The sequence below is a fragment of the Aspergillus sydowii genome, assembly GCF_001890705.1.
Source record: "Aspergillus sydowii CBS 593.65 unplaced genomic scaffold ASPSYscaffold_1, whole genome shotgun sequence".
Taxonomy (NCBI): domain Eukaryota; kingdom Fungi; phylum Ascomycota; class Eurotiomycetes; order Eurotiales; family Aspergillaceae; genus Aspergillus; species Aspergillus sydowii.
Window position 1 is genome coordinate 3,818,304 of NW_024467859.1, and position 22,176 is coordinate 3,840,479.

The 22,176-nt window shown below is 49.8% G+C and overlaps 12 protein-coding genes across 12 annotated transcripts; 7 read left to right on the top strand and 5 right to left on the bottom strand.

The window, feature by feature from the left end:
* Positions 1–100: 100 nt before the first annotated feature.
* On the bottom strand, positions 101–3,446 carry ASPSYDRAFT_84712 (uncharacterized protein; the record flags this gene model as incomplete). The annotated part of the gene is made up of 12 exons (XM_040851395.1): positions 101–407; positions 457–833; positions 880–939; positions 988–1,023; positions 1,071–1,115; positions 1,169–1,195; positions 1,249–1,275; positions 1,324–1,392; positions 1,442–2,366; positions 2,419–3,145; positions 3,203–3,313; positions 3,389–3,446. The coding sequence occupies 12 exons, from the start codon at positions 3,444–3,446 to the stop codon at positions 101–103; spliced, it is 2,769 nt and encodes a 922-aa protein (XP_040708521.1).
* Positions 3,447–3,771: 325 nt separating this feature from the next.
* ASPSYDRAFT_84713 (uncharacterized protein) lies at positions 3,772–5,517 on the top strand (the record flags this gene model as incomplete). Its single annotated transcript, XM_040851396.1, has 5 exons — positions 3,772–4,149; positions 4,207–4,437; positions 4,584–4,690; positions 4,740–4,966; positions 5,036–5,517. The coding sequence occupies 5 exons, from the start codon at positions 3,772–3,774 to the stop codon at positions 5,515–5,517; spliced, it is 1,425 nt and encodes a 474-aa protein (XP_040708522.1).
* A 378-nt stretch (positions 5,518–5,895) lies between these two features.
* Positions 5,896–7,191, top strand: ASPSYDRAFT_54159 (putative aminotransferase; the record flags this gene model as incomplete). The annotated part of the gene is made up of 3 exons (XM_040848802.1): positions 5,896–5,928; positions 5,974–6,428; positions 6,480–7,191. The coding sequence occupies 3 exons, from the start codon at positions 5,896–5,898 to the stop codon at positions 7,189–7,191; spliced, it is 1,200 nt and encodes a 399-aa protein (XP_040708523.1).
* Positions 7,192–7,406: 215 nt separating this feature from the next.
* ASPSYDRAFT_39473 (MCT family MFS transporter) lies at positions 7,407–9,010 on the top strand. Its single transcript, XM_040845903.1, has 4 exons — positions 7,407–7,652; positions 7,699–7,805; positions 7,851–8,025; positions 8,070–9,010. Exons 1-4 carry the CDS (start codon positions 7,430–7,432, stop codon positions 8,903–8,905), a joined length of 1,341 nt encoding a protein of 446 aa, XP_040708524.1. The 5' UTR covers positions 7,407–7,429; the 3' UTR covers positions 8,906–9,010.
* Positions 9,011–9,470: 460 nt separating this feature from the next.
* On the top strand, positions 9,471–10,694 carry ASPSYDRAFT_54161 (uncharacterized protein; the record flags this gene model as incomplete). Its single annotated transcript, XM_040848803.1, has 3 exons — positions 9,471–9,551; positions 9,585–10,103; positions 10,278–10,694. 3 exons carry the CDS (start codon positions 9,471–9,473, stop codon positions 10,692–10,694), a joined length of 1,017 nt encoding a protein of 338 aa, XP_040708525.1.
* Positions 10,695–11,420: 726 nt separating this feature from the next.
* Positions 11,421–12,205, top strand: ASPSYDRAFT_39476 (uncharacterized protein). Its single transcript, XM_040845904.1, has one exon. The coding sequence runs from the start codon at positions 11,452–11,454 to the stop codon at positions 12,151–12,153; it is 702 nt and encodes a 233-aa protein (XP_040708526.1). The 5' UTR covers positions 11,421–11,451; the 3' UTR covers positions 12,154–12,205.
* Positions 12,206–12,385: 180 nt separating this feature from the next.
* Positions 12,386–12,751, bottom strand: ASPSYDRAFT_84718 (uncharacterized protein; the record flags this gene model as incomplete). The annotated part of the gene is made up of 2 exons (XM_040851397.1): positions 12,386–12,578; positions 12,627–12,751. 2 exons carry the CDS (start codon positions 12,749–12,751, stop codon positions 12,386–12,388), a joined length of 318 nt encoding a protein of 105 aa, XP_040708527.1.
* Positions 12,752–14,378: 1,627 nt separating this feature from the next.
* Positions 14,379–16,098, bottom strand: ASPSYDRAFT_39478 (uncharacterized protein). Its single transcript, XM_040845905.1, has 5 exons — positions 16,064–16,098; positions 15,793–16,006; positions 15,516–15,727; positions 14,737–15,433; positions 14,379–14,670 (listed from the first exon to the last, which is right to left on the bottom strand). Exons 2-5 carry the CDS (start codon positions 15,967–15,969, stop codon positions 14,602–14,604), a joined length of 1,155 nt encoding a protein of 384 aa, XP_040708528.1. The 5' UTR covers positions 15,970–16,006; positions 16,064–16,098; the 3' UTR covers positions 14,379–14,601.
* Positions 16,099–16,343: 245 nt separating this feature from the next.
* ASPSYDRAFT_343006 (uncharacterized protein) lies at positions 16,344–16,648 on the bottom strand. The gene is made up of 2 exons (XM_040845223.1): positions 16,578–16,648; positions 16,344–16,519 (listed from the first exon to the last, which is right to left on the bottom strand). Exons 1-2 carry the CDS (start codon positions 16,606–16,608, stop codon positions 16,392–16,394), a joined length of 159 nt encoding a protein of 52 aa, XP_040708529.1. The 5' UTR covers positions 16,609–16,648; the 3' UTR covers positions 16,344–16,391.
* A 1,286-nt stretch (positions 16,649–17,934) lies between these two features.
* On the top strand, positions 17,935–18,953 carry ASPSYDRAFT_26704 (uncharacterized protein; the record flags this gene model as incomplete). Its single annotated transcript, XM_040844305.1, has 4 exons — positions 17,935–17,947; positions 18,391–18,411; positions 18,579–18,798; positions 18,857–18,953. The coding sequence occupies 4 exons, from the start codon at positions 17,935–17,937 to the stop codon at positions 18,951–18,953; spliced, it is 351 nt and encodes a 116-aa protein (XP_040708530.1).
* Positions 18,954–19,633: 680 nt separating this feature from the next.
* On the bottom strand, positions 19,634–20,816 carry ASPSYDRAFT_168621 (uncharacterized protein; the record flags this gene model as incomplete). Its single annotated transcript, XM_040843390.1, has 2 exons — positions 19,634–20,406; positions 20,462–20,816. The coding sequence occupies 2 exons, from the start codon at positions 20,814–20,816 to the stop codon at positions 19,775–19,777; spliced, it is 987 nt and encodes a 328-aa protein (XP_040708531.1). The 3' UTR covers positions 19,634–19,774.
* A 162-nt stretch (positions 20,817–20,978) lies between these two features.
* Positions 20,979–22,166, top strand: ASPSYDRAFT_39479 (Zn(II)2Cys6 transcription factor domain-containing protein). Its single transcript, XM_040845906.1, has one exon. It carries the CDS (start codon positions 20,984–20,986, stop codon positions 22,043–22,045), a length of 1,062 nt encoding a protein of 353 aa, XP_040708532.1. The 5' UTR covers positions 20,979–20,983; the 3' UTR covers positions 22,046–22,166.
* Positions 22,167–22,176: the final 10 nt, after the last annotated feature.

Consider the following 22,176-nt stretch of genomic DNA (forward strand, 5'->3'; position numbering starts at 1 on the left):
CTCATTTCGTCAAAATAAGCTATATAGGCCACTGCATTGACGAAGACAACCCACCGATGATATCGAACAAACCCCAGACCACAACATAAGGCTCCAGTTGTTATACCAAGTTCCTCATCTCGTCGCGTGTATACTGAATAAATCTCGTCATAGACCGTGATGTGACGCGACCAAGAGGTAAAACCTTAACATTATGCTCGACTGTATAGATTTTACCAAAGTTCAGTCTTAGCATTGGAGCCAATTGTTCGTCGCGGTTGTCCATTGCCACCTCCATAGGCTCTTTTCCCATACGGGGCTCATTGGGTCCCTGGGCGGGTTGTGTACCTCGAGCGTAGATGATGGCATGCGCATCGGGGTTGACACTCGGCTTTGCAACACCTCGACCTCCATAACTTGATATCGGGCTGCGATGCAATCAGCATGGGAATGCTAAAATGGACATGTTCGACTTACAAACACAAAGAGGAATCGCCATTTGTGCTGAAAACTACCATACGACGGACACCAGAGTATATAAGCTCATTGAACCTACCCATAAAAGTTGGACCGTAAGACGATTCATCAGCGAGCTCCGGGCAAGCACGCCAGGGAATCGCGAATATCTGCGTCCATTCGTCAGTAGCCAGATAGTCACATCTGTGGAACAATGAATAGTTATTGTCACCTTTCCTGGAGTGAAGTAGGACCGCGGTTGGAGGGTATACCCAATAGAAGGTGAGTGACTGCTCAGGAAAACGAATATAAGACCCCGGGTACTCACGCGCGTCGAGGGTGGAAAGGCAAGACGGATCGGCGACGAGTATGTCTTCTGATCGCTGGCGTCCAGGCGTCTTTTACGTTGTCAGCGGCAATAACACTCATCGCCATGCTTCCTACCTCGTGGACCTGGAGTGTGGAGGTCGTGGACGGTTGAGAGTAGTGTGGTTCATATTCATACTACATACTGGTCAGCTGGACGTCTCATCCACTATTTGGGTGATATACCTGCAATCCACGACCTACCACAGAACCTGATACCGCCTTTTATGATATTAGTCGTAGCTATTACCACTGCTAAAGTTACTTACACGTGGTCGTTCTTCGCTATAAAATTGAGAAAATGGAGCTGATCCCTAATAAAAATCAGCGACATGGGTAGTTGGTGGTTTGGGCAGTTCGTATTTACCCAAGGTTCATAATTTGTAAGGGATAGCTAGATACAAAGTTAGCATAGACCCTTGTCGTTTTGGGGGCAAATGTGCATACGCCACTGTACACATCCCGTGGATAGACCTTTCCGGATGTTAGCTTTTGCTCGATACCGGGATTGAAGCTACATACATCGAATGAGTCGGGAGTGCGCCCCCCGGAGAAGTACGACGGCCTATATGTAGAGCGTATAGGACTTATCTGTAGAAAACGTGTCAGGTGTACCCAATTGGCTTTGTTGGTAGCTTACCTGTTGTAATTGCGGTCCGTAACCGCCTACGACCAGCTCCTCACCAATAGGTTCCTCTGTTCCCAACGGTTGATACATCTCGCTCGGAGTTTCATCCAATGGCCGCACATGGAGTATGGTAGACCGACCTGGAGTGCGGGAAGAGGGCTGCGCCTGTGGCTGTGGCAGTTGCTGGGGCTGAGGAGACTGGACTACCACGTCCTGAGTAGCTGGACTACAGTTTTCTCGACGACTGCTGCGTCGCCAACGTGAAACCCGTTGAGCGCCGCGTTCTACCACCTGCATTGTACTTGTATTTGAAGATCGCGGTTGCTCCTGGGTAAATTCGTCCGTATGGATCGTCTGTTCCGTGGCAGTATGAGGCCCAGGAGAACTGGAGGGATGCGCAAAAACGGTCATGGAACTATACAAGCTGTCGTTGTCAATGGGGACCGACATGTCGTTTGAATCTGTGAATCGGAATTCAGTTGAACTAGCGTAGGAAAAGTGTTCTCTGAGACGTTCTACAAGAACAGCCTCTCCTTCCTGGTTAGGGAAGAGTCTGGCGGTTATTACACCGACCCCGGGGATATTAAGGTCAATTTGCTTCGCGTTATTGGCCCAGCCATCATTAACAGAGCCTGATAGCGAGCTGCCGGGGGCGATAGATGCGCGCTTGCTAATGTTACTTGAGGTAGTCTCAGTAGTTGCCATTCGCAGCCGAGGCAGAGAGAAATATGCCACTCGACGCTGATGAGATGCTATATGAGGCACATCGACATCCTCAACAAGGCAAAATGGGCAAGTCCTCCGTATACCATGATGACAATCATGACTAGAAAACTCGTGGGCCATCCAGTCTGACATTGAGTCGTACAGTTGGTCCGGCTCTTTGCATTTTTCGAAAGTGCAAACATATGGTCGTAGATCACGAAAGACGTGCTTCCTACAGTATTGTCAATGGTGTGCTCTTAAAACTGGAAGTGTTAGTTTTATACCTCCAGCCCTCTCCGCGAAGCGTTTTCCGCCCCCACATAATAAAGCAATATGGACATTCAAATGCTTCACAGCCATGATTTGATATAGGGGAGGAAAGTGCAACTTCATCACCGGTTTCGAACCCTCCCCAGCTATCACTTGACATGCCTGAATCGCTGCCGGACGAGCCGGCGTGCTCCGGTGATGTATTTTGATCTAGCTCGCTGTGAGTGGCCAAGGCTTGATGATTATCTTCTTCCACAGGCCCTGGAAGCTGCGAAAAACCATTATCGAGGCCAGTCCGGTCTTGATCCTGGAGTTGGTCCTTGCAGTAGGCCCAGTATTTGAACTGCTGCCTCCGCCGCGTATTAGCCCGGGCTAGACGACGCACGAGAAAGTGATCATCTACGCTTTCCTGCTTCCGCCAAAGACGGAATAGTTCCACAAGATGAGCGAGGTCCCACTGCGTGAATGCGGCAATGAGATCGATATCGCTTTCTTCATCTATCTGTGTAAAGGTAGCAGCGCGCGACAGACCGGTCCGCATTGCAGGATCCCGGATCCGAAATGATAACGCGTACAGTCGATCAACTGTGGTTGAGATGTTGCTCAAGTACTCTTCTGCCAGGTGGGAATCCTGGTACGATGAGAAGTCTTCATCCTCGTCTGATACATCTGTTTCGTCGCTGCCATCATCAGAGCTATCACCATCGGGAGTGGCTTCTTCGCCCGTCAAGACTTCCGCAACTTGGACGGTATTAGTTATTATACACCGCTGGAATGAGCGGACCAACGAACACCTACGGGCTGTCAAGGCTTGCTCAAGGTCCCGCAATAGACCGAGGGCATATTGAAATAGGGCAGGCGAATCCCGAAATTTGTAATCGATCGAGCTGTGTCCAGTACTGTATAGACCTAAACTAGAAGTCCAGAGCTGGAACCTCTGGAGCTGATCGAGGAATTATAACTTCAACTCAGGCTCAATATTACCGAGAAGAGCAGCAAACTGGGCGCCGACCGCTTTGCCTGTGCCCGTAAGTGAAGCCATGGCGGAAATAGTGCTCCTCATGCCATATATCGGCTTACCCTGCTTTAGGGCTGCGGTTGCCCATGTCACAGACAATATGGAAAGAGACTTGTGAAGCTGGAGCCTGACCTGGGGAGAGGGGTTCGTTTCACCATCACGTCCGCGGGGTGAAAAGCAATGATGGGCTACTGTACGATTGGCAGCGATTATTCGTCAGTTGCAGCCAGGATATGCGTTGTCAGACCGCGAGGCTGTGATACCCCGCATTGCCTGAGAACAGTAATAATCAAGGCTGCGTCCATGTCCGGGTTTTCAATTCAGCTCGCACAATACTAGGTTCAAGAAGATGAGTGGTCTCGAGATTGTTGGTGTCGTCCTTGGGGCTATACCAATTGCCATCGCGGCAATAGAAACATACCGAGAACGGCAGAATCGAATCAAATTCAGAAATAAAGCGCCATTCATTATGAAGCTGATCTCTTCTCTAAAGGCTCAGCATTGGATCCTTCTCAGTGACATCCAAAGAACGCTGAACAACGCAGGAGTTGAGTACGACAGATCGACCTCACAACTCAGCCCGGCCATATTTCAGGACCCAGATATTGCGGAGGCTGTGGACGAATATCTAGGGGAGGACCGAGATATTTACTACGATGCCGTCCAGCGATGTCATAGAGTTCTGGCAGAGTTGATAGGAAGTATTGAAGGGCTTGACCCGGTTCCTGTAAGTTGGTTTGCACAGTTTTAGAGTCCCAGCTGACGTTATGATTGCGTCCTACAGCAAAGCCTGGCCGATCTCGTCAAGACCTACAAGATAAACGATGGACTCTATGAGTTCCCAAAACTCCGTTTTCCGCTGAAGCGTGACGCCCTCGACCGCCAGATCCGCGAGATGGAACAAGCCACGAGCGTTCTTGGACGTATAACAGACAATATGGCTGCGTTAAGAGTCCAGATCCCTCTGCAGTCTACATCTCGCCAGGTCGCCGTGCTTTCCTCGGCCCTGAATACAGTGAGGAAGCACGCCCGGCATCTATACTCTGCGATATCTGCGGCGTATCAGAGTCAGTGTCATACGCGCCATGAGGCGAGGTTGTTTCTAAGGAGCTGTTCCAGTATGGTGGAGAAGAAAAGCACCCTCAAGGCTAACTGAAGGAGATGTCTTTCACCGTCTTATTCTCGCCTGCAATATCACTTTCAAATACATTACCGTCGTATAAGAGTGATATCAAAGTTCTGAATGGCCAAGTCACAACTAACACTCGGTACGATGATTACCCACCTTGTCAGATAGCTGGCTAATTGTAAGTTCAGTCCAGTAACGACAGTCACCCAGAATCATACAAGATCCACCGTCGATGATATCTGCGGCTCCATACGAAAGGCGAGAGAGAAGGGCCTTGTACTTGACATATACCTCTCCGACAACAGGTATTTAACATACTCTCATGTCCATGGTCCGAACTCTACCAAGTCGCCACACCTAATGGTCGAGTCGGATGCATTCATGACATTAGAAGAGCTGCTCATGGACAAGTCAAGTACGCCGTGGTTACGAAATCACAGGATGGCGTTGTCTCTCGTAATCGTTTCTTCGCTGATGCAGCTAGTTACCACTCCGTGGCTCCGGGTCCCATTAACGAGCAGTTCGGTGCGATTTGCACGCAGCGTACTCGATGTTGCAAGACTGGACCTTTCAACGATTCCTCAGCCGTTTGTTGAAGAGGAGTTTCGTAGGTCCAACGGCTCTACGGCAACATGCAGGGATTGCAATGTGCGACAATATATGATAGAGCTGGGAATATTGCTTCTCGAGATCGAGCATTGGAAGACGGCAAAAGAATATAAACACGAACTTCTCAGCAATGGTCAGTCTGCACCTGCGAGTCGTTATGATCTGGCCTCGAGCTGGCTAGGCGCGAGTATGTATGACCTTCTACAGTTTCACCATGAAGCTATAACAAGGTGTGTCGAATGCACGTTTGATACCAGTCGCTCGACACTGAGCTGGGACGACCCTGCCCTCCGCAAATCAATTGCGGAGTACGTGTTGAAGCCACTCCAGGAAAACTGTCTTCAGCAGCTACGGTAGAAATCCATATTCACCAGGGAGGAACTGGTTGTGCCAATATCACTACCCATGATGTCTCGCACTTTGTAGTCTCTTCCAACCATCCAACCAAGCTCCATACTACAAACATACACTGTAGGATCTGAGAAGAGATTCAAATTACTCCGAATATCCTTTGCACAAATTGTTCTAGCAGTGCTTTCTCGGGACAGGGCAGGGGACCCATAAGTTTCCCGATTCGGCAATGTAGGCGATCCAGCCAATCACGGTCCGTGACCATTTGGATATCTGGGCCTGAATCACCAGCTCACCAGGCTTCAAAAAGGCAGACAAGCCCAGGGGTTGGTGTCTTGACCATAATTTTCTTCATCAGAGCCCTCTTTACCTACATTTAACACCATGGTCAAGATTTCCGAGTTCGCCGTCGAAAGGGTAAGTCCATCCCCTTCCTTATATAACGTTCTAACCATACAACAGTGGATGGACGACTACGAGAACGAGGCCAAATATAACCTCGCCGAGACCTGTTGCGCATCCATTTCGCTAGACGACCTGGCTGCTTTCTCGGAGAAGCCGGGTAGCATCCTAGACTTTTCTCAAAAACAGGTCTACGGTGCGATTCGGGGTTCAAACGCCCTACGGACCAATATTGTCAATTTGTATTCCGACAGCACTAGTGAATCGTTGACAGCTGAGAATATCCTTGTCACGAACGGGGCTATTCAGGCGAACTTCCTAAGTCTTTATACCAATGTTGGACGGGGTGACCATGCTATCTGCCATTACCCGACATATCAGCAGCTGTATTCAGTTCCCGAGTCGTTCGGTGCTGAAGTTAGTCTATGGAAGTCAAAGGAGGATGAGAACTGGCGTGTGAATTTAGACGAACTGAAGGGATTAATCCGGCCAAATACCAAGGTCATCATTATCAAGTAGGCCAGACCTCATAACCCTCCGCCAAATTGTACTGATAAAAGCAACAGCAACCCGCAGAATCCCACCGGCGCCGTCCTAAACAAGGAAATACTACAGTCTATCGTTGATATTGCACGCGAGCACGGAATCACCATCCACAGCGACGAAGTCTACCGGCCTCTCTTTCACTCACTCGGCGACGACGATCAACACCCGCCCTCCATCATGTCCTTCGGATACGACAATGTCGTTGTAACGGGCTCGATGTCAAAGACATTCAGCTTAGCTGGAATCCGTGTTGGCTGGATTGCGTCTAGAAGTCGCGAGATAATCGAACGATGTGCATCTGCTAGGCACTACACTACGATCTCAGTGAGCCAGGTCGATGACCAGATTGCGACTGCGGCGCTTAGTACACCTACGGTTAATAACCTGCTACAGCGAAATATAGACCTTGCCAGGAGGAACTTGGCGGAGGTTGATTCCTTTGTGCGAGAGTTTGGGTGGGCGGTTAAATGGACTCGACCCTGTGCTGGGACCACTGCCTTCATGCAATTTGTTGATCGAGCTGGGAGACCGATTGATGATGTCGAGTTTTGTAAACGCCTGCAGGCGAAGACCGGTGTTATGCTCGTGCCGGGTAGTCAGTGCTTTGGTGGTGGTAGAGACTTTAGGGGATTTGTCCGTATGGGGTATGTCCCCGAGTATCAGGTCGTCGTGGATGGACTGCAGGCGTTGCGGAAGTTCATGCGAGATGATTATGAAAGGCTAGAGGGTTAGACTGCAATATGGTGTACTAGATGAGCATTAATATAAGCCTTGGACACTATTTTTGGTTTGTCTGCATAAGTCGGGCTCAGCCTTGCGCCGCGTCGGCCTGTCGGCAATATCCAACCCCCGCTCGCACGTATTAACAGATTACGCCAGAAGAGGGGCCTTATGACGCTAATTTAGGACAGTTGACCTGAAAAATAAGCTGGAGTCTCCAAGTTTAACAATTTCACTCAGTGGACTCAGCATGCCGCCGGACTCAACCACAGTCGCAGATCAAACGGGGGATGCAGCGGATAGAGCAGATGAGAAGTCGAGTATCTCGAAGCAGTCCTCACGCTCTACAAACGATGTCGAGAGAACATCAAGCAATCCCTCACCGACTGGTGTCCCTGACGGGGGCACGGCAGCCTGGCTGGTCGTTCTCGGTTGCTGGTGTACTTCGTTCTGCAGTTTTGGCTGGCTCAATAGTATGTTCCCTTTGCCTTAATGTATGGGTCATGGCTAATGATTTAGGCGTCGGAGTGTTCCAAGAGTACTACCAGAACGACCTCCTGCGTGGCTATTCTACAAGCGCAGTCTCCTGGATCCCGTCTCTCGAGATATTCTTCATGATGGCCATGGTCTGTATCCACTACTCTCTCCAAGCTCGTGCTAATGTATTCTAGGGACCCATTGTTGGCGTGCTGTATGATCGCTACGGACCGCGATGGCTTCTCCTAACCGGGAGCATAATGCACGTCTTTGGGATCATGATGACAAGCATAAGCCATGAATACTACCAGATCCTGTTGTCACAAGGACTGTGCTCTGCCTTTGGAGTATCTATGATATTCCAACCTTGTATGTCATTCACCTACCAGTCTTATATCTCTACTGACCGTCAGCCCTCACCTGCGCCGCCGGGTGGTTCGATCGCAAACGCGGAGCAGCCTTTGGCATCTTATTCACAGGCTCCAGCATCGGAGGAATCGTCCTGCCAATCCTGGTGACACACTTAATCCGCAATGCTGGGTTCGGCTGGGCAATGCGCACCTGTGCGTTCGTCATGCTGGCCCTGTTAACCCTAGCAAACCTCACCATCCGGCCATACAACCCACCTAAACCGCGCAAGCTAACCCTCACTGAACTCGTCAAACCGCTCAAAGAACTGCAGTTCGTCCTGCTAATACTTGGCCTATTCATCTTCACCTACGGCTTCTACGCCCCGATCAACTATCTCCCCGCGCAGGCCATCAGCGTCGGCATGTCCCCAAACCTGGTACAATACCTCCTCCCCATCTTAAACGCAGGCTCTCTCTTCGGCCGTCTTTTCGCAGGCTTCCTCGGTGATAAACTCGGCCGCTACAACATCTTCGTCATCGTCTGCTACCTCTCTGGAATATTCATCCTCGCCCTCTGGCTGCCCGATTCCAGCAACGCAGCCCTCATCGCATTCGCGGCGTTGTTCGGCTTCTTCTCTGGGGCGTATGTCTCTCTGCTCACGCCGCTGATTATGCAGATCTCGCCGATGCCGGAGCTGGGGTTTCGTACGGGGATTGCGCTGCTGGCGACTGCTGTTGCGGGGTTGACTACGAATCCAATTAATGGGGCCATTGTGGATGGTGGCGGTGGGTGGGCTGGGCTGAAGGTTTTTCCAGGGGTGCTGTCGATTGTTGGGACGAGTTTTGTGCTGGTGGCTAGGGTCAGGAAGACAGGGGCGAAGGTTTTTGTACGTTATTAAAGATGTAGATGTGGACACTGAATTATGTTAGATCCAATTCTAGCTATGGTCGTATAATATATTATATATTAGAGGGCCCAGTTCAATTGAATATACAGAACGCACAATATAGTACTTCTTGTGAGTTATTCTTTCTTTCCCTGCTTCCCCCCCCCCGTTTTTATACGACTTGAAACAAACCTACTCTGCGAGATAAATCGACAGAAACACAGAATCCTCTGCTGTGTCTGTGACTTCATACATCAAGAGTGTTGTTCCTCTTTAATATTGCCAATATGTATAGGTCTCGGAGCAAAGTTCACCCGGATCAGCCTCGTAACCGGATCAGCCTCGTACCTATGTGACTGCGTCCATCTTCGTTCATTTTCCGTTCAAAGCTCAACGACCTCCCTCCTTGTACCAGCCAGCAGTGATGAAGTGGCCATGCCTCTTCCCCATACGCACCTTGCCCTTGCGCCCGTACTTTTGTCATTGTTTTTTGGTTACGGACAAGGCAGGCCTGCCATATCTCCACCGTCAACCCTCCCGTGTCTTCTCCACTGCATCTAGATCAACATCCCCGACAATGAGCACAAGTCGGGTATTGTACGAGCCTATTGAGAGCGTGGAACGAATGGAATATTATCAGGAGGGTGGCTATCATCCTGTGGAAATTGGCAACCACTTTCATGATCGCTAGCGAGTTGTTCACAAACTCGGTCACGGCACATACTCAACGATCTGGCTAGCCCGGGACGAGATATCGAACCGATACGTTGCCGTTAAAATTTGCACGGCGGATTCGGACCGTTTTGAGTCCGATGTACTGTCCCAGCTATCAGAGCCTCTAAAGTCGTCAGATATAGGCACAACAATGATACCTTCGATTTTGGATAGATTCAACGTCCAAGGCCCCAACGGTAACCACGCGTGCCTGGTGACAAGCCCGGCAAGGATGAGCTTAATTGAGGCAAAGAGCGAATCATGGATAGGGCTTTTCCAGATTGATGTGGCTCGTGCGCTGGCAGCACAGCTCGCGACGGTAATTCGGTATATGCATTCAGAAGGCTTTGTTCATGGAGACCTTCATCGTGGAAACATCCTCCTCCAAACCCAATCCAACTTCGACAAGCTGCCTACTAAGGAGCTATATGATCTGTATGGAGAGCCGGAACTTGAGCCAGTCAATCGATTAGATGGCCAAACGCCTCCACCAGGAGTTCCATAATATAGTGTCGTATCTATCTAGCTTGGTGAGCCAAGTGAGAAAGTGACACTCCCAGAAGCCAGGATCATTCTTGCAGATTTTAGCAAGACATTCTCGCCAACACGAGGAAAGAGATTTAAGTCACAAACCCTTCTTCTAATAAGACCCCCCGAAGCTTGATTTGAGCCGACAATCCTACTTACTTTCTCATCTGATATCTGGACGCTTGCGTGTACCATCTGGGATATCGTAGCCCAACGGTCCCTATTCGAAGGCTTCCTCACAAACGAAGACGACATGACTTGCCAGCAAATCGCAGCCTTGGGCCCGCTCCCGGCTGAGTGGTGGGAAAAATGGGAGGCCCGTGGAAACCACTTCACCGACGACGGCGAGCCAAATAACCGAGCTACATCCCAGTACAGGTCGTTAGAGGATGCCTTTGAATTGAATATCCAGCAACCCCGGGATCAGGCGGGGATGGCGCCACTTGAATTGAGTGAGCGAAAGGCTCTCTTGGCGATGTTGCGTCCAATGCTTTCTTTCAAGCCTGAGAATCGTCCGTCTGCTCAGCAGGTTCTTGAATCGGAATGGATGGTGAAATAGGCTATTCCCGAGTATCAGAGGATCCGAAGCTCGCAGGGAAGCTAGTAGTGGTCGAACCTCCACGAGTCATGGCCAAGAGCCGTCTTTAGATTCGTTCCGTGACGCTCAGCGCACTGGACAAGTTCCATCTCGTTTCTGCACCCACAGGTATACTGTATGTAATAAGACCTGCACACTGTAAAACCTGAGTGACGTTAGGCATAAGGATTACATTAACCACAAATTGCTGTTGGCCGTGATCCGTAAGCTTCCAAGAAAAGTGTTAACCTGGGAGGAAGAACTGGATAATGAGCTGAATGAGCGGTAGACGGATACCCAGGGACACCGTACTGGTCGAAGATCGCATCATGAGTGGTAGGATTAAAGGGGGAGCAGGGGCTTCCTTGGTTAACTGTAACAAAATTGTTTTCGGCCCAGTATAAAGGGAAGAAGTCAAGGCTCTATTCAGGTGTAGTAGAGCATAAATCCCAAGAAGAGGATACCATGATGTGTATTTCTGTCATGTATAATAGGCTGTGGACTATAATACCCGCGAGGTAACAACATAGGAAGATTTCTATTAACCTGGTAATCTTTACCGACAACGCAGGCCGGCTATCTCACCCGATAGTAGATGTTCAGGGGAAGAAAGTTTGGGATATGGCATGACTGCGATGACGCACCGCCAGCCGTATAAAAACCTTGCATCCGGCAACAGACAAACTCTTTGCTCGTCAGTATCCTTCCCTACATACCAAATCCACCAGCCCATCACGCAATGAAGTCCAAACTTCTAATATTCCTCAGGGACAAGCTATTCAGACCCCGGATCCCCTGGGAGAGAATCGATGACTACCCTGAGGCGCAGAAGAATCGTCGACGGGTGCACGAAAAGTTCGGCTTGACTGACAACGAATGGACGGCCGTTGAGGACTACTTGAAAAACTACGATGCGATGGGGGTTGCACAACAACGTGGTGAATGGCTTACGAAGGAATGTTCGCGGTTGGAAAGAACACTTGGGGATAGCACAAAGGCCATGGATGAAATATCCCGTGAGTATCGCGAACTTAGCGATGAAAAGTACAGAAACCAAAAGGTGTACAAGCTGAGGGACGAGTTGGCGAAGGAGGCTTTTGATGCCTTGAAGCATACCGCTATTGGGCGTGCAATACACTACAGCAGAGGGAAACCGCGCTGGCATTTGTCTCCATGGCTACGCTTACGATGCGCCGAGGCTGGGGGATGTTGTGGGCGGAGTTGTCAATGTTGCCAGAGGCTTCAAGACACAAAAAAATGGGCAGGCCACTGTACACCTGCCTGTGGTTGCTGTATGGAGCATCAAGGCACTGATCAACTGATCGGGACACTGCAGGATCCCATCGAGCTTGGCTATAACATGCGCCCTTCTAAAGAGGATACATTCAGCCGGAATATGATGGATGCCCTTATTTGGAAGCCTTTTGTATCAAAAGAATAGTTTGATCTGCTACCAATTGAACTCAAACCTATGTTACGAGTTCTAACAGAAGAATTGAAAGTTTCGTAGACGATACACGATAACTCATTGATAACTAATTTATAACACTTTCCTCCGACGCTAAATCAGTCATGGTCCGAGCACACACCGAGCACACATCGAGTATCCACGTCCTTGAGAATATGCGGACCGTAGCAGTTCAACGAATCAAACGGTCCACCACCTTGAGGGTTCACTCCTTCTCGCCTCTTGCGGTGATAGATTCTGGAGTATCTGCGTTATCGTGTGGGTAAGCCCGGGGAGGAAGGGTCAGCCCGATGCTGGGTGGCTCATTGCGTAGCACTAAGTAACGAGAAATGGCGCTCGGATGACCTGCAATTGTCATGTTGCCAAGATCGGTGGTAATACGGATGTGCATCGGATCTCTAGAATCAGGATGTTAGCTGGGACATGACTGCTAACTCTAGACCAACCTCGTAAGGTCGGATATCAGGCGCTGCAGCACGACGCCAAGGATTATTCCAGCCACAGCGAGAGCTGTATAAGCTGGGGCAAGCACCTTTGGTTGGCAGATCCAGGATATCTCCAGCGCGTCCATCTTGGGATAGTTGAGAACTTGAGATCAGGCAACGCGAGTCCGGCTTGTGAACAATGTGCAATAGAAAAGAGCTGCGACGTCTTTGTTCAGCTGGAGACGACGCAGGCAGGTACATGATATAGAAGGTGCGAGCCGCCTTCAGGGAGGCCCGGTAGAAGGAGGGCTGCCTTGGGTAGTACCTCTTGCAGCATGGAGCCCGTTCATTACCCCAGGTCGTTTATGGACTAGTACACCACGCTTATCCATTCATGGTTAGCACCGAGCGAGCTTATTCTAGTAGAGCCCGTCTTCTAGTAAACAGTTAGGGCATCTCCGCCATTCACCTGCATGTTGGTTGAATAGGTCTATGTGCTGTATCATGACTTATCTAAAAGCTAATCTGGGTTATAACGGGAAGGAGCGTCTTTGTAGTGAAGGGGGCCTTTTCTTTTCTGAAATGCAGGACATCGACGACTTCTCTTCACCAAACTCGCATCGCAAATTGCCCCCTCCCAACACGCAAAACAACCACAAATTTGACACCAAAAATGTCTTTGGAAGAAGTCGGTGCCTCTGCGCCCGAAATCCCCCCCGCCACAAATAAATATGGCCTTATTGCAAGCATTCTTGGGCCCATATTAGGCGTTATCGTGGCTTTTTTTTGTGTTGCGGCCCTGCGCGTTTTTTTAAAGCGCTATGAGCGCAAACACCCGTAAGTCTGACCTTATATAGTATAGTAATCCCAGGCCAATTACTGTCTTATATACTAGGCCGGCCATAAAAATCGAAGCCACCCGAGACGGGTGGAAAATAAAGGGCCAAGGCGGAGGAATGGCAGCCTGGTTTGCCTCCGGGCAGCATGCAGCAGGTATAAGGCCTCTGCCTATAAATCTTATATATACTCAGCCATAACTAATAAATAGTATAATAGTATTCAATCAACTTCACAAGCTCGAGGCTAATAACAGCCCTATAATTCCCCCTCCCGCCCCTCCGCACAAGTCGCCCTCAATAGATAAGATAAGAATCTTTTAGCAGCATGTCTGTAAATTCTTTAAGGATATTTTCTGGTAGTGGTAGTAGAAGTTCTGTTTTTTTTTTTTTTTTGTTTTCTTTCTTTCTTTTTGTTTTATTTTATGGATGGAACCCAATTGTATATTTTTTAACAATGTATATATTAGTATGATGCAATGAAATTTGCTATTCCAGAAACCAATCAAGGGAGCTAGCAAACTACTACCCTAAAATAGCGAACACGAGCTCCTCAGCCAGCAAGCCAGCTCGCTCAAGAGCTTACAAGCCAGGCCACCTCCCAGGCCAGACTATGAAGATAGTACAGGCTAATGTTTGGAGAGGCGGCCCCGCCCATGACCTGCTACTGTCATTTGAAGCAGACATCGTCTTAGTTCAAGAGCTCTGGACAGCCTGTAAGACATGGGATCAAGTACAATAGAGATACAAGGGAAGATACATAGTTGTAGGTAGCCAGCATATCGCTTTTATTTGCGAGGGGTCAGGGTAAATGAAATCATCCATCCATCCGATGGCCGTTCAAAGGGGCATGCATTTGGTAAGTCCGAATTGTCAGATTATGAGAGTATATCCAAAAGATAGGGCGTTGAAATGGCAGTTAAAGACTCCTTATGGGGCCATATATATACGAAACTAGGGCGATACGCATTAGGGAGTACATGCTTGCGGAATCATTGCCACTATGAACATCACAGGCCGCAGGTCGATTTCTCAACACGGTGATCACCGTCCATAGCTAAAAGGTCATTCTTGTACTCTTGGGGGTAGACTTCAGCCAAGTCACTGTATAAGCACTGGTCAAACTTGCCGCGTGGTAAAAGTACTTCACCTTGAGCTTCTTATGATGAACCGGGGTAGTCAACATCCGTGCTCCAACAGCCATGTATAATATTGAATTTGAGTAGGCACTGCAAGTATCAAAGTCAGCGTCCGAACGAAAGAAAGCAGTCATCTGGAAGGGGAAAAGACCGTACCTCGCCCTCGCACTTATAATCATTAGGATGGAAGAAGTCCGTATCGACCACACAACCAGGAATATCCACCATCGAAAGCGACGGCGGTTTGTTATCCGACAGCCACGCCTCTGCCGCACTCTCAGGATCCCACTCATGCCCATCCCCATACTTCTCCGACGTATAAACGGCCGACCTAGCCATATCAAGCAGGGAGATGTCCTTGTCCCCGGCATGCTCAATCCCATACGGCCTCTTCCAGTCCTTCTTATGGGACTCACTCATCTTGCGCACCTCCTTCCAACGAGCAAAGAAATACGCATTTCCATCCTCATCACACTCGCGCCACATATCGTCCCCAATATCAATATCACAGGGTGATTCTCCGTGCATATCAGAAGTGACCTTGGCAATAATAACCTCTTCGTTCCTCTTCCAAAGGAACCCAATGGCCGAGGCACTGACGCTCTGCAACACTTCGTATTTATAATCCTTGATGTCTTCCCAGTCTATAGCAGCAGCGTATGCGCCGTTGTTGAGAATGGCCGGGGCGCCCGCGGGGTCATCCTTGTATGTATAGCCCTTGCTGAGATCATAGTTGTCAGGGGTTTCGTTGATAGCGTATCCGCCCATGTTTGTAACAGCCGTATGTGCCTTCTCGAAGCCGTGTGCGAGTGCGTCTCCCATGCTGGCAATGTTGTCGATCTCGTTTTGAAGACTAGGTATAATCCATTGCGCTTTGTCAGTATCCGACTCACGGAACTCATGGTGGTGGGTGAGGTGGGGGGTTTATGACATACGCCAGAGCCGTATTCATTGCCATGGCATTCAGGGCACCAGTGCCAATAGTGGCAGCACCACTAAGACCACCCGAGATTGCAGCACCGCCGGCAAGGCCGCCGAGAATGGCGGTATCGGCAACTAGCCCTACAGGGCCTAGGAGACTGAGAAGGCCGCCCACAACGGCAAAGACACCAGCGAGGATAACCGCAACTGCCGCGGGCGTGCTATCCTAACAACACCCAGTACCATGTTAGAATGCGCCTCAGTTATCAGGTACAGAAAGATGCAACCTACCGCCTCCTCAACAAGTTCCCTGTCCTCCGTGAATGTTACGACCCAGTCCGCTTGTTTGAGCGCAGCATCGCCCATGCCGTACTCGATAGCGTTAAGTACAGCCTGGATATGGTCGTGGAAGTGCTTGCAAGCCTGCAGGATGAAATAGAGCCGAGCATATGTCTCGTTTGTGCACATTTCCGCGTCACCGTGAATGTCGCAGCTATCATTTCCTCTATTGGTGGAAGCAAGTCAGCTCTACTCTTATACAATGTATGAAGGACACACGTACACATCACAGCTGATTGCGGTCTTATCGCCCGACTCATTGGCGATACTCTTCATAAAGTCCATCTCCCACGGGCCGTAAGGGCACTTTTCCTCGTCGTCGCAGAACATGCTCGCGCTGAATGTCATGCGAGTCAGTCAGTCAGGCAATGTGCAATACGATGGCTTTTTCAGTAAAGGAGTACTTACGTCGAGTTAAGGTAGAAGCCCATGTCAAGCTCCTTCCATGCCTCTAGAGTTTGCCCGCCGTTTTCGCAGATTTTCTGGACATCAGTTGGTTCAGGGGCGCCGTTGCTGCTGTGCCACTGTTAGTATAACGTTTCATGTGACCTTTACGTGTGTGCCTCATAAGCATACGAAGTGCTGGACGCTGCGTCGGTTGATGTAGAAGTGGTGGTTGCGGAGGAGCTGGTCACGGCGACGCTCGACGAAACCCCCGGAAGGGCTTTCGCCGCGGAAACTATACAGACAGTGAGCTTTTCCTTCCTCAACTACATGAGCGGGACAAATATACAAACCTAGAGTTGCTGCCAACAGATAGAAACGCATCTCAGCGATCTCACCCACCAGTAGACGTGTAGTGTTTCGGTAAAAGGAAGTGTAATCGGAGAAAACGAAAGTGAGGAAGAGAATGGATCTACTTAAATAGGGTCTAACAAGACTAACATCAGCCCAAGAGTGTCACACGGTGCCCTGATACAAGGTATGTCGGCTCGGTTAGCTGGCTTACGGTGTCTGGAGATGAGTATACAGCTAGTCGCAAATCCTCATCAAATGCGTCCCCACGATGTCTGCAGTGGGTGAGACCAACTCTAACTAAGCCTGGACTATCTTACCAGTCACAGTAATCTCAAGATCAAGTTATCTAATCCGTCCCTAATTCTTCATCCCCAGCATAACCCGGGGTCCCCCAAAGCTTGTCTCCACGTGGAGTGGCCCTACGCGCATACCCCTATTACCATGCAATCGGCGCCCAGCGTCAAGACGTAGCAACGTTGGAAAAGAAATAATTACTTCTTACTAAGTATCTACAGTTGCTTCCAAACATGAAAGAGATGAGCTCCTACAGCATTTGCCACAGAGGGTTCTCATGGAGCCAGGAAATTCGGATCGTTGAGACTAGGGCATAAGCCAGCGAAGACGCCCCAGGCGGGGCCTATGAACATATCACTACAAGCAGAAGTCTCCATTGGAATTGGCCCCATCGGAGGTTTGTGAATTTGTGTTGAATCGCACAAGTCTCGCTTGACGAGGAGGGTTGCACCATGATGACCGCCAAATCATGGCATCCTGCTTGTCACAATACATGTTCACTAAACGGCTTTCATTCTAATGGTGCCAGGTGCCCCAGACCACATTATGAGTGAAAAATAATATATTGAGTTTATACTATACTGTGTTTATAAAGGCCCGGCCCCTGAGGGCTGTCGCGGCCCGCCCGACAAGGCAGACTCAATAAGCCCCGCAATGTGGACAGTTGCACAGGTCAATTCATTTAGAAAGTGGACATAGTAACAATATACGGGGGCTATGCTTACGAAGGTCGAAACACCAGGGGCCAAAATACGCGCCCGATCTCCCGCTGGACAGTGCACAGCGGATCAACCGCAAGCAGGCGCATACCACGTCGAACTAGCAGAATAGCGCGTAAGCCCGAGTGGGTGAGGCTTACGGCGTCCGACCCACCAGACTGGACACTGGTACAGATATCCACCTACTTATAGTATTAATCAGAGTGTTATCTGGGGTATAGTAGTTACTCGCATTGGACTTAGTTTTATAAGAATAAGCCGCTGCACGAGGACTCCCAGGAATACACCAATAGCCTAAGTGATACCAGCTACGACGAGACAATTTCATTCATAGGGCAATAACATGTCCGAGATTAGTATGATCAACATGGTTGAGATTAAAGAAACTGCATGGTGAACAGATATAATGCAGTAGAGGGGCCAGTCTCGTAGGTGACTTGGGCTGGTCAGAGCAGGCAAGTGCATAACCTAGGTGCAGCTTCCACGTCCATGGCGAAGCTGTGGTTTCCCTTTCTAGAAAGAGCATCAGCGTGCCTGCCTTTGACAGGGACCTTCTTGATAGGGCAAGACTCGTAGCGCCAGTTCTGTTTCCCACATCCCCATCGCAGCCCCCTGGCTAACCACCATCTACCAACCTCTACGGTCTCTTGCGAGCATCTTCGGGCCTATCTTGAGCATTATTACGCGCGATGTATTTGGGGTCGTCCCCAGAAGCCTGACTGCCCTGAAAGCCAGATATGCTGCGTTCTCTCTTCCGTTCTGTCTCTTTCTGCTCCATCGTGCTAACGATACAACCAAGGCGCTACAGGCGCAAACACCCGTAAGTTTAGATTTCAAACATGCGTTGGCCCCGGACTAATTTTTATACTATATTTCAGTCCTGCAGTAATGTTGAAACTTACCAACAACACCTTCAGCCGGCATGGGTATAAGGCCTCTATTCATTCACTTTCTGAACTCGCATAACTAACAAACCGCCATTTTTAGTGTTCGATACCCCCGAGCCCCGGGGAAGCCGGCCATGGTCGACTCGTTTGGATAGCCTCCGCGGTCTTCGAAGAAGGCCCAATCTCGATGATATCCCCCCGGCCACAAATAAATATGGCCTTATTGCAAGCATTCTTGGCTCCACGTTGGGTGTTATAATCACTTTCTATTGTATTACGGCCCTGCGCGTTTTTCTAAAGCGCTATGAGCGCGAGCACCCGTAAGTTTGATATTATATGGTAAGATAATCTCAGGCTAATTACTGTCTTATATGCTAGGCCGGCAACCGAAATCGAAGCCACCCGAGATGGGTGGAAGATAAAAGGCCATGGCGGCGCAATGGCTGCGTGGTTCGCTCCGGGCAGCACGCGATAGGTACAAGGCCTTTATTTATGAATCTTATACTCAGCCGTAACTAACAAATGGGTTATACCAGTTTTCAACCATGCAAAAGAACTTCAAATTTCACTTGAAGAATGTCGTTTAAAGAAGTCAGTGTCTTCGCGCCAGAAACACCCCCCGCTACAAACAAATACGGCCTTCTGGCTAGTGTCTTTGGCCCTACATTGGGCGTTATAATCACTTTCTGTTGTATTACGGCCATGGTCGCAAGCATCCGTGAGTTTAATCTTCCCTTAGATGGTACGGTAGTCCCAGACTAATTACTGTATTATATGCTAGGCCGGCCATAGGAGGCGGGTGGAAGATAAAAGGACAAGGCGGAGCCATGGCAGCGTGGTTTACCTCCAGACAGCATGCAACAGGTACAAGGCCTCTGCATATCAATCTTAAACTCAGTCATAACTAACATATGGGGTTATAATAGTTTCTAACCAACTCTGAGAACTCGAGGCCAATAACAGCCCTATAATTCCCCCTCCCCCCTTTCACACGAGTCGCCCTTTACGGGCTGGATAAAAACCTTTTGGCAGCGTGTCCGTGATTTTTTTGATGATCTCTTTTGGTGCTGGTGGTAGAGGCTCTTTTTTTTTTCTTTTATTTTTTTAATTTTTTGTTTTTGTTTTTGTTTTATGGATGGACGCCTGCGTTGGGCTACAAGTTCAGAGAACTTGCATATTTCTTAACTATGTATATATTATGTTGGCATATAATGCAATAGAAAGACGGCCTAATACCGCTAGTGGTTTGTACGGTCGAATGGTATTTCGATATATTAGTCCGATGCAATAGACTTGTCAAACAAGTGCAGTGACTCTTGCGAATTCGCCCTCAGTATGCTCCCACACCCTGTCAACAAGTCCCCCTTTCCTCAAACCGTCCATGACCTGCAGTGTCTCAGACGATACACACTCCCCATCCCACCCAATCGAATACACTCCACTGCCAACCTGTCCATCCACACCTTTGACAGCTTCGATAGTCCCATTTCCTTCCCGCACAGCAGCCGGATATCGCCCACTGGTCAACAAAAACAAATGCCTCTCCCCACTCTCCTCCGGCTCCATCCAGTCATCCGGCATCTCAACACCCACAGCCGCAGCACCACTACCCCCAAGCATACGTTGAGTGAGCGGGGTGTTTACTGCCCCGGGATAGTCATGGATGAAGGACACTTCGGGTGCCTTCCGGGCCATGGCCTCCAGAGCAAGGGTTAGAAGACTCGCAATGTGGGGCCGGATCTTGTCAAAAGGAACATGCAGCGCCGGGAAGTCCGATGTATCGATGGGACCTTCAAGACCAGCAGCGCCGACGGTCAGCACTCGTCGAAGCGTAGATGCGCGTTGCATCAGGGGGAGCAGCTGGGTGATGAAGCGGGCACGAGAGTAGTGACCTAGGGCTGTGAGGAGGTGGATGCCCTCGGGTGTTTCTAGCAATGTCAGTCAGCAAAAGCTATGAACTGAGAGTTATATGAGATATAATACCAATGCGGTCAAAGCTGGCGACTCCCTGACTTAGACAGAGGATGTTCAGTTCGTTCTCTTTCGCCTTGATCTGGGCGCACACTTCGTCCACGACGCGGATGAGGCTGACGTCCGCTGGGATGAAGATGTATTCCCCTTCTGGATTGAGGGCCTTGCATTCGGCGACGATCTGGTCTGCGGCTTCCTGGGAGCGACCGACAAAGTAGGCGCGAGGGCTGCGGGTGTTCTTTGCGAATGCCTTCAATGTGGCTGCGCCGATGCCACTGGTAGCACCGACAAACAGGCCAACAAGGCCGGGGGGAAATGTGGACGAGATCTGCGCATTGTGAGCGCGAATGTCTTCAAGAGAGACCATATTTATGAAATCAGTAATATTTGGAGTAGATCTGGTTGATTGCAGTGCTTATTTATGGCATTGCTATAACGCCGAATCGGTCCAGCCCGACCAGAAAACGCCGAACGCGCCACCGTCAGACTCTCCCTCTTCTTCTTCTTCCCACTTCAACTTCCCCACCACCCGCCATGGATTCACGTCTGGTACACCAAGGGAGAAAGACCCGATCGGCCTGCGATCGGTGTCATGGACAGAAACTCCGATGTATCCGTAAACCCGGCCAGTCCCGGTGTGAGCGATGTCTGCGACTCGACGCGGCCTGTCGCTTTGCACCTCGTGCCCCACGGGGTTCGATTAAGGGTCGCTCGTCGCAGTCGCGGAAAACGCCGAATGAGGAGGACGTCTTGCCGGAGTTGCCAGAGCTAAACACCGAGTCTGCTGATGGCGCTCTTGACGTGTCGCTGGACAGCGGGTGGTCAGACATCGCTGATATGCTGAACCAGGACAATATCTGCCAGCTGGAACCGATAATTAACGATCAAGCACTATTATGGTCGCCAGGCGTACGTCAACCATGGGAGAATGATACCCAAGCACTGCAAGTTCCGCAGTCTCTATCAACATCTATAACGCATGAACTGGCCGGCCTCAGCATCGCCCTGTCTGAACTCACAGCAAACCTACCAACAATGCCAGAAACAGCCAGTAACAACCCTCCCAATTGCAGAGACACGAGTACACGCGCAGAAATGCCCTTCGTCCTGGACGACCTATTCCGCCTCACCACGCAGTTCACAGACCTAATCCAAAACCGCCTCACACTCCCCGCAGACGAAGCCACAATCCTCATGCTTGGATCCTGCCACTCCCGACTACCAGATATATACACGACTGTTTTCTCTTTAGTCCGAGGGTGTATAACCCACTCCTTAGGCCCTCCCCGCCCGCGCCAGAACTGGGCGGTCGTCCTGCCAAAGGTGGAAATGGGGTCGCTGAGTGCGCCTGCCTTGCGCGTGGACGCGGAGACGCCAGCGTCTGGGGCAAAGGCGTTTATGTATATGTGGATGCTTTGTGTGTTTTCGGCGGAGTTGTGGACGCAGTTGAGTCATGCGCTGGGGAGACGAGGAGAGCAGGGCGTGCTTGGTGCTGAAGGGGTGTCGCCGTTGGGGAGGATGGTATGGACGGAAATGGTGGATAGGGCTGGGTCTGTGTTGATGAGTATTGAGAGTACGAAGGCTTTGGTTATGTAGTCTGCATTGTTTAAATGATCTTGTATATAATAATACCCTTGTTAAGTTCATTCCAGCGGGATGCGCAGCACGACCATGTCAGTAGAGCACTGTACTAGTAGGCAATTTATAGAACAGACCGATAACTCTAG

What these genes read in the sequence shown, in the direction of transcription:
- ASPSYDRAFT_39476 (XM_040845904.1), top strand. Translation starts at nt 11,452, where the DNA reads ATGAAGTCCAAACTTCTAATATTCCTCAGGGACAAGCTATTCAGACCC.
- ASPSYDRAFT_39478 (XM_040845905.1), bottom strand. Translation starts at nt 15,969, where the DNA reads ATGTGCACAAACGAGACATATGCTCGGCTCTATTTCATCCTGCAGGCT. An exon ending in GGGAACTTGTTGAGGAGGCG is followed by an intron (nt 15,728 to 15,792) that starts GTAGGTTGCATC and finishes GGGTGTTGTTAG; the next exon opens with GATAGCACGCCCGCGGCAGT. An exon ending in GCAATGAATACGGCTCTGGC is followed by an intron (nt 15,434 to 15,515) that starts GTATGTCATAAA and finishes GATTATACCTAG; the next exon opens with TCTTCAAAACGAGATCGACA.
- ASPSYDRAFT_39473 (XM_040845903.1), top strand. Translation starts at nt 7,430, where the DNA reads ATGCCGCCGGACTCAACCACAGTCGCAGATCAAACGGGGGATGCAGCG. An exon ending in TATTCTTCATGATGGCCATG is followed by an intron (nt 7,806 to 7,850) that starts GTCTGTATCCAC and finishes AATGTATTCTAG; the next exon opens with GGACCCATTGTTGGCGTGCT. An exon ending in ATCTATGATATTCCAACCTT is followed by an intron (nt 8,026 to 8,069) that starts GTATGTCATTCA and finishes ACTGACCGTCAG; the next exon opens with CCCTCACCTGCGCCGCCGGG.
- ASPSYDRAFT_343006 (XM_040845223.1), bottom strand. Translation starts at nt 16,608, where the DNA reads ATGCGTTTCTATCTGTTGGCAGCAACTCTAG. An exon ending in TCTGTTGGCAGCAACTCTAG is followed by an intron (nt 16,520 to 16,577) that starts GTTTGTATATTT and finishes CTGTCTGTATAG; the next exon opens with TTTCCGCGGCGAAAGCCCTT.
- ASPSYDRAFT_39479 (XM_040845906.1), top strand. Translation starts at nt 20,984, where the DNA reads ATGGATTCACGTCTGGTACACCAAGGGAGAAAGACCCGATCGGCCTGC.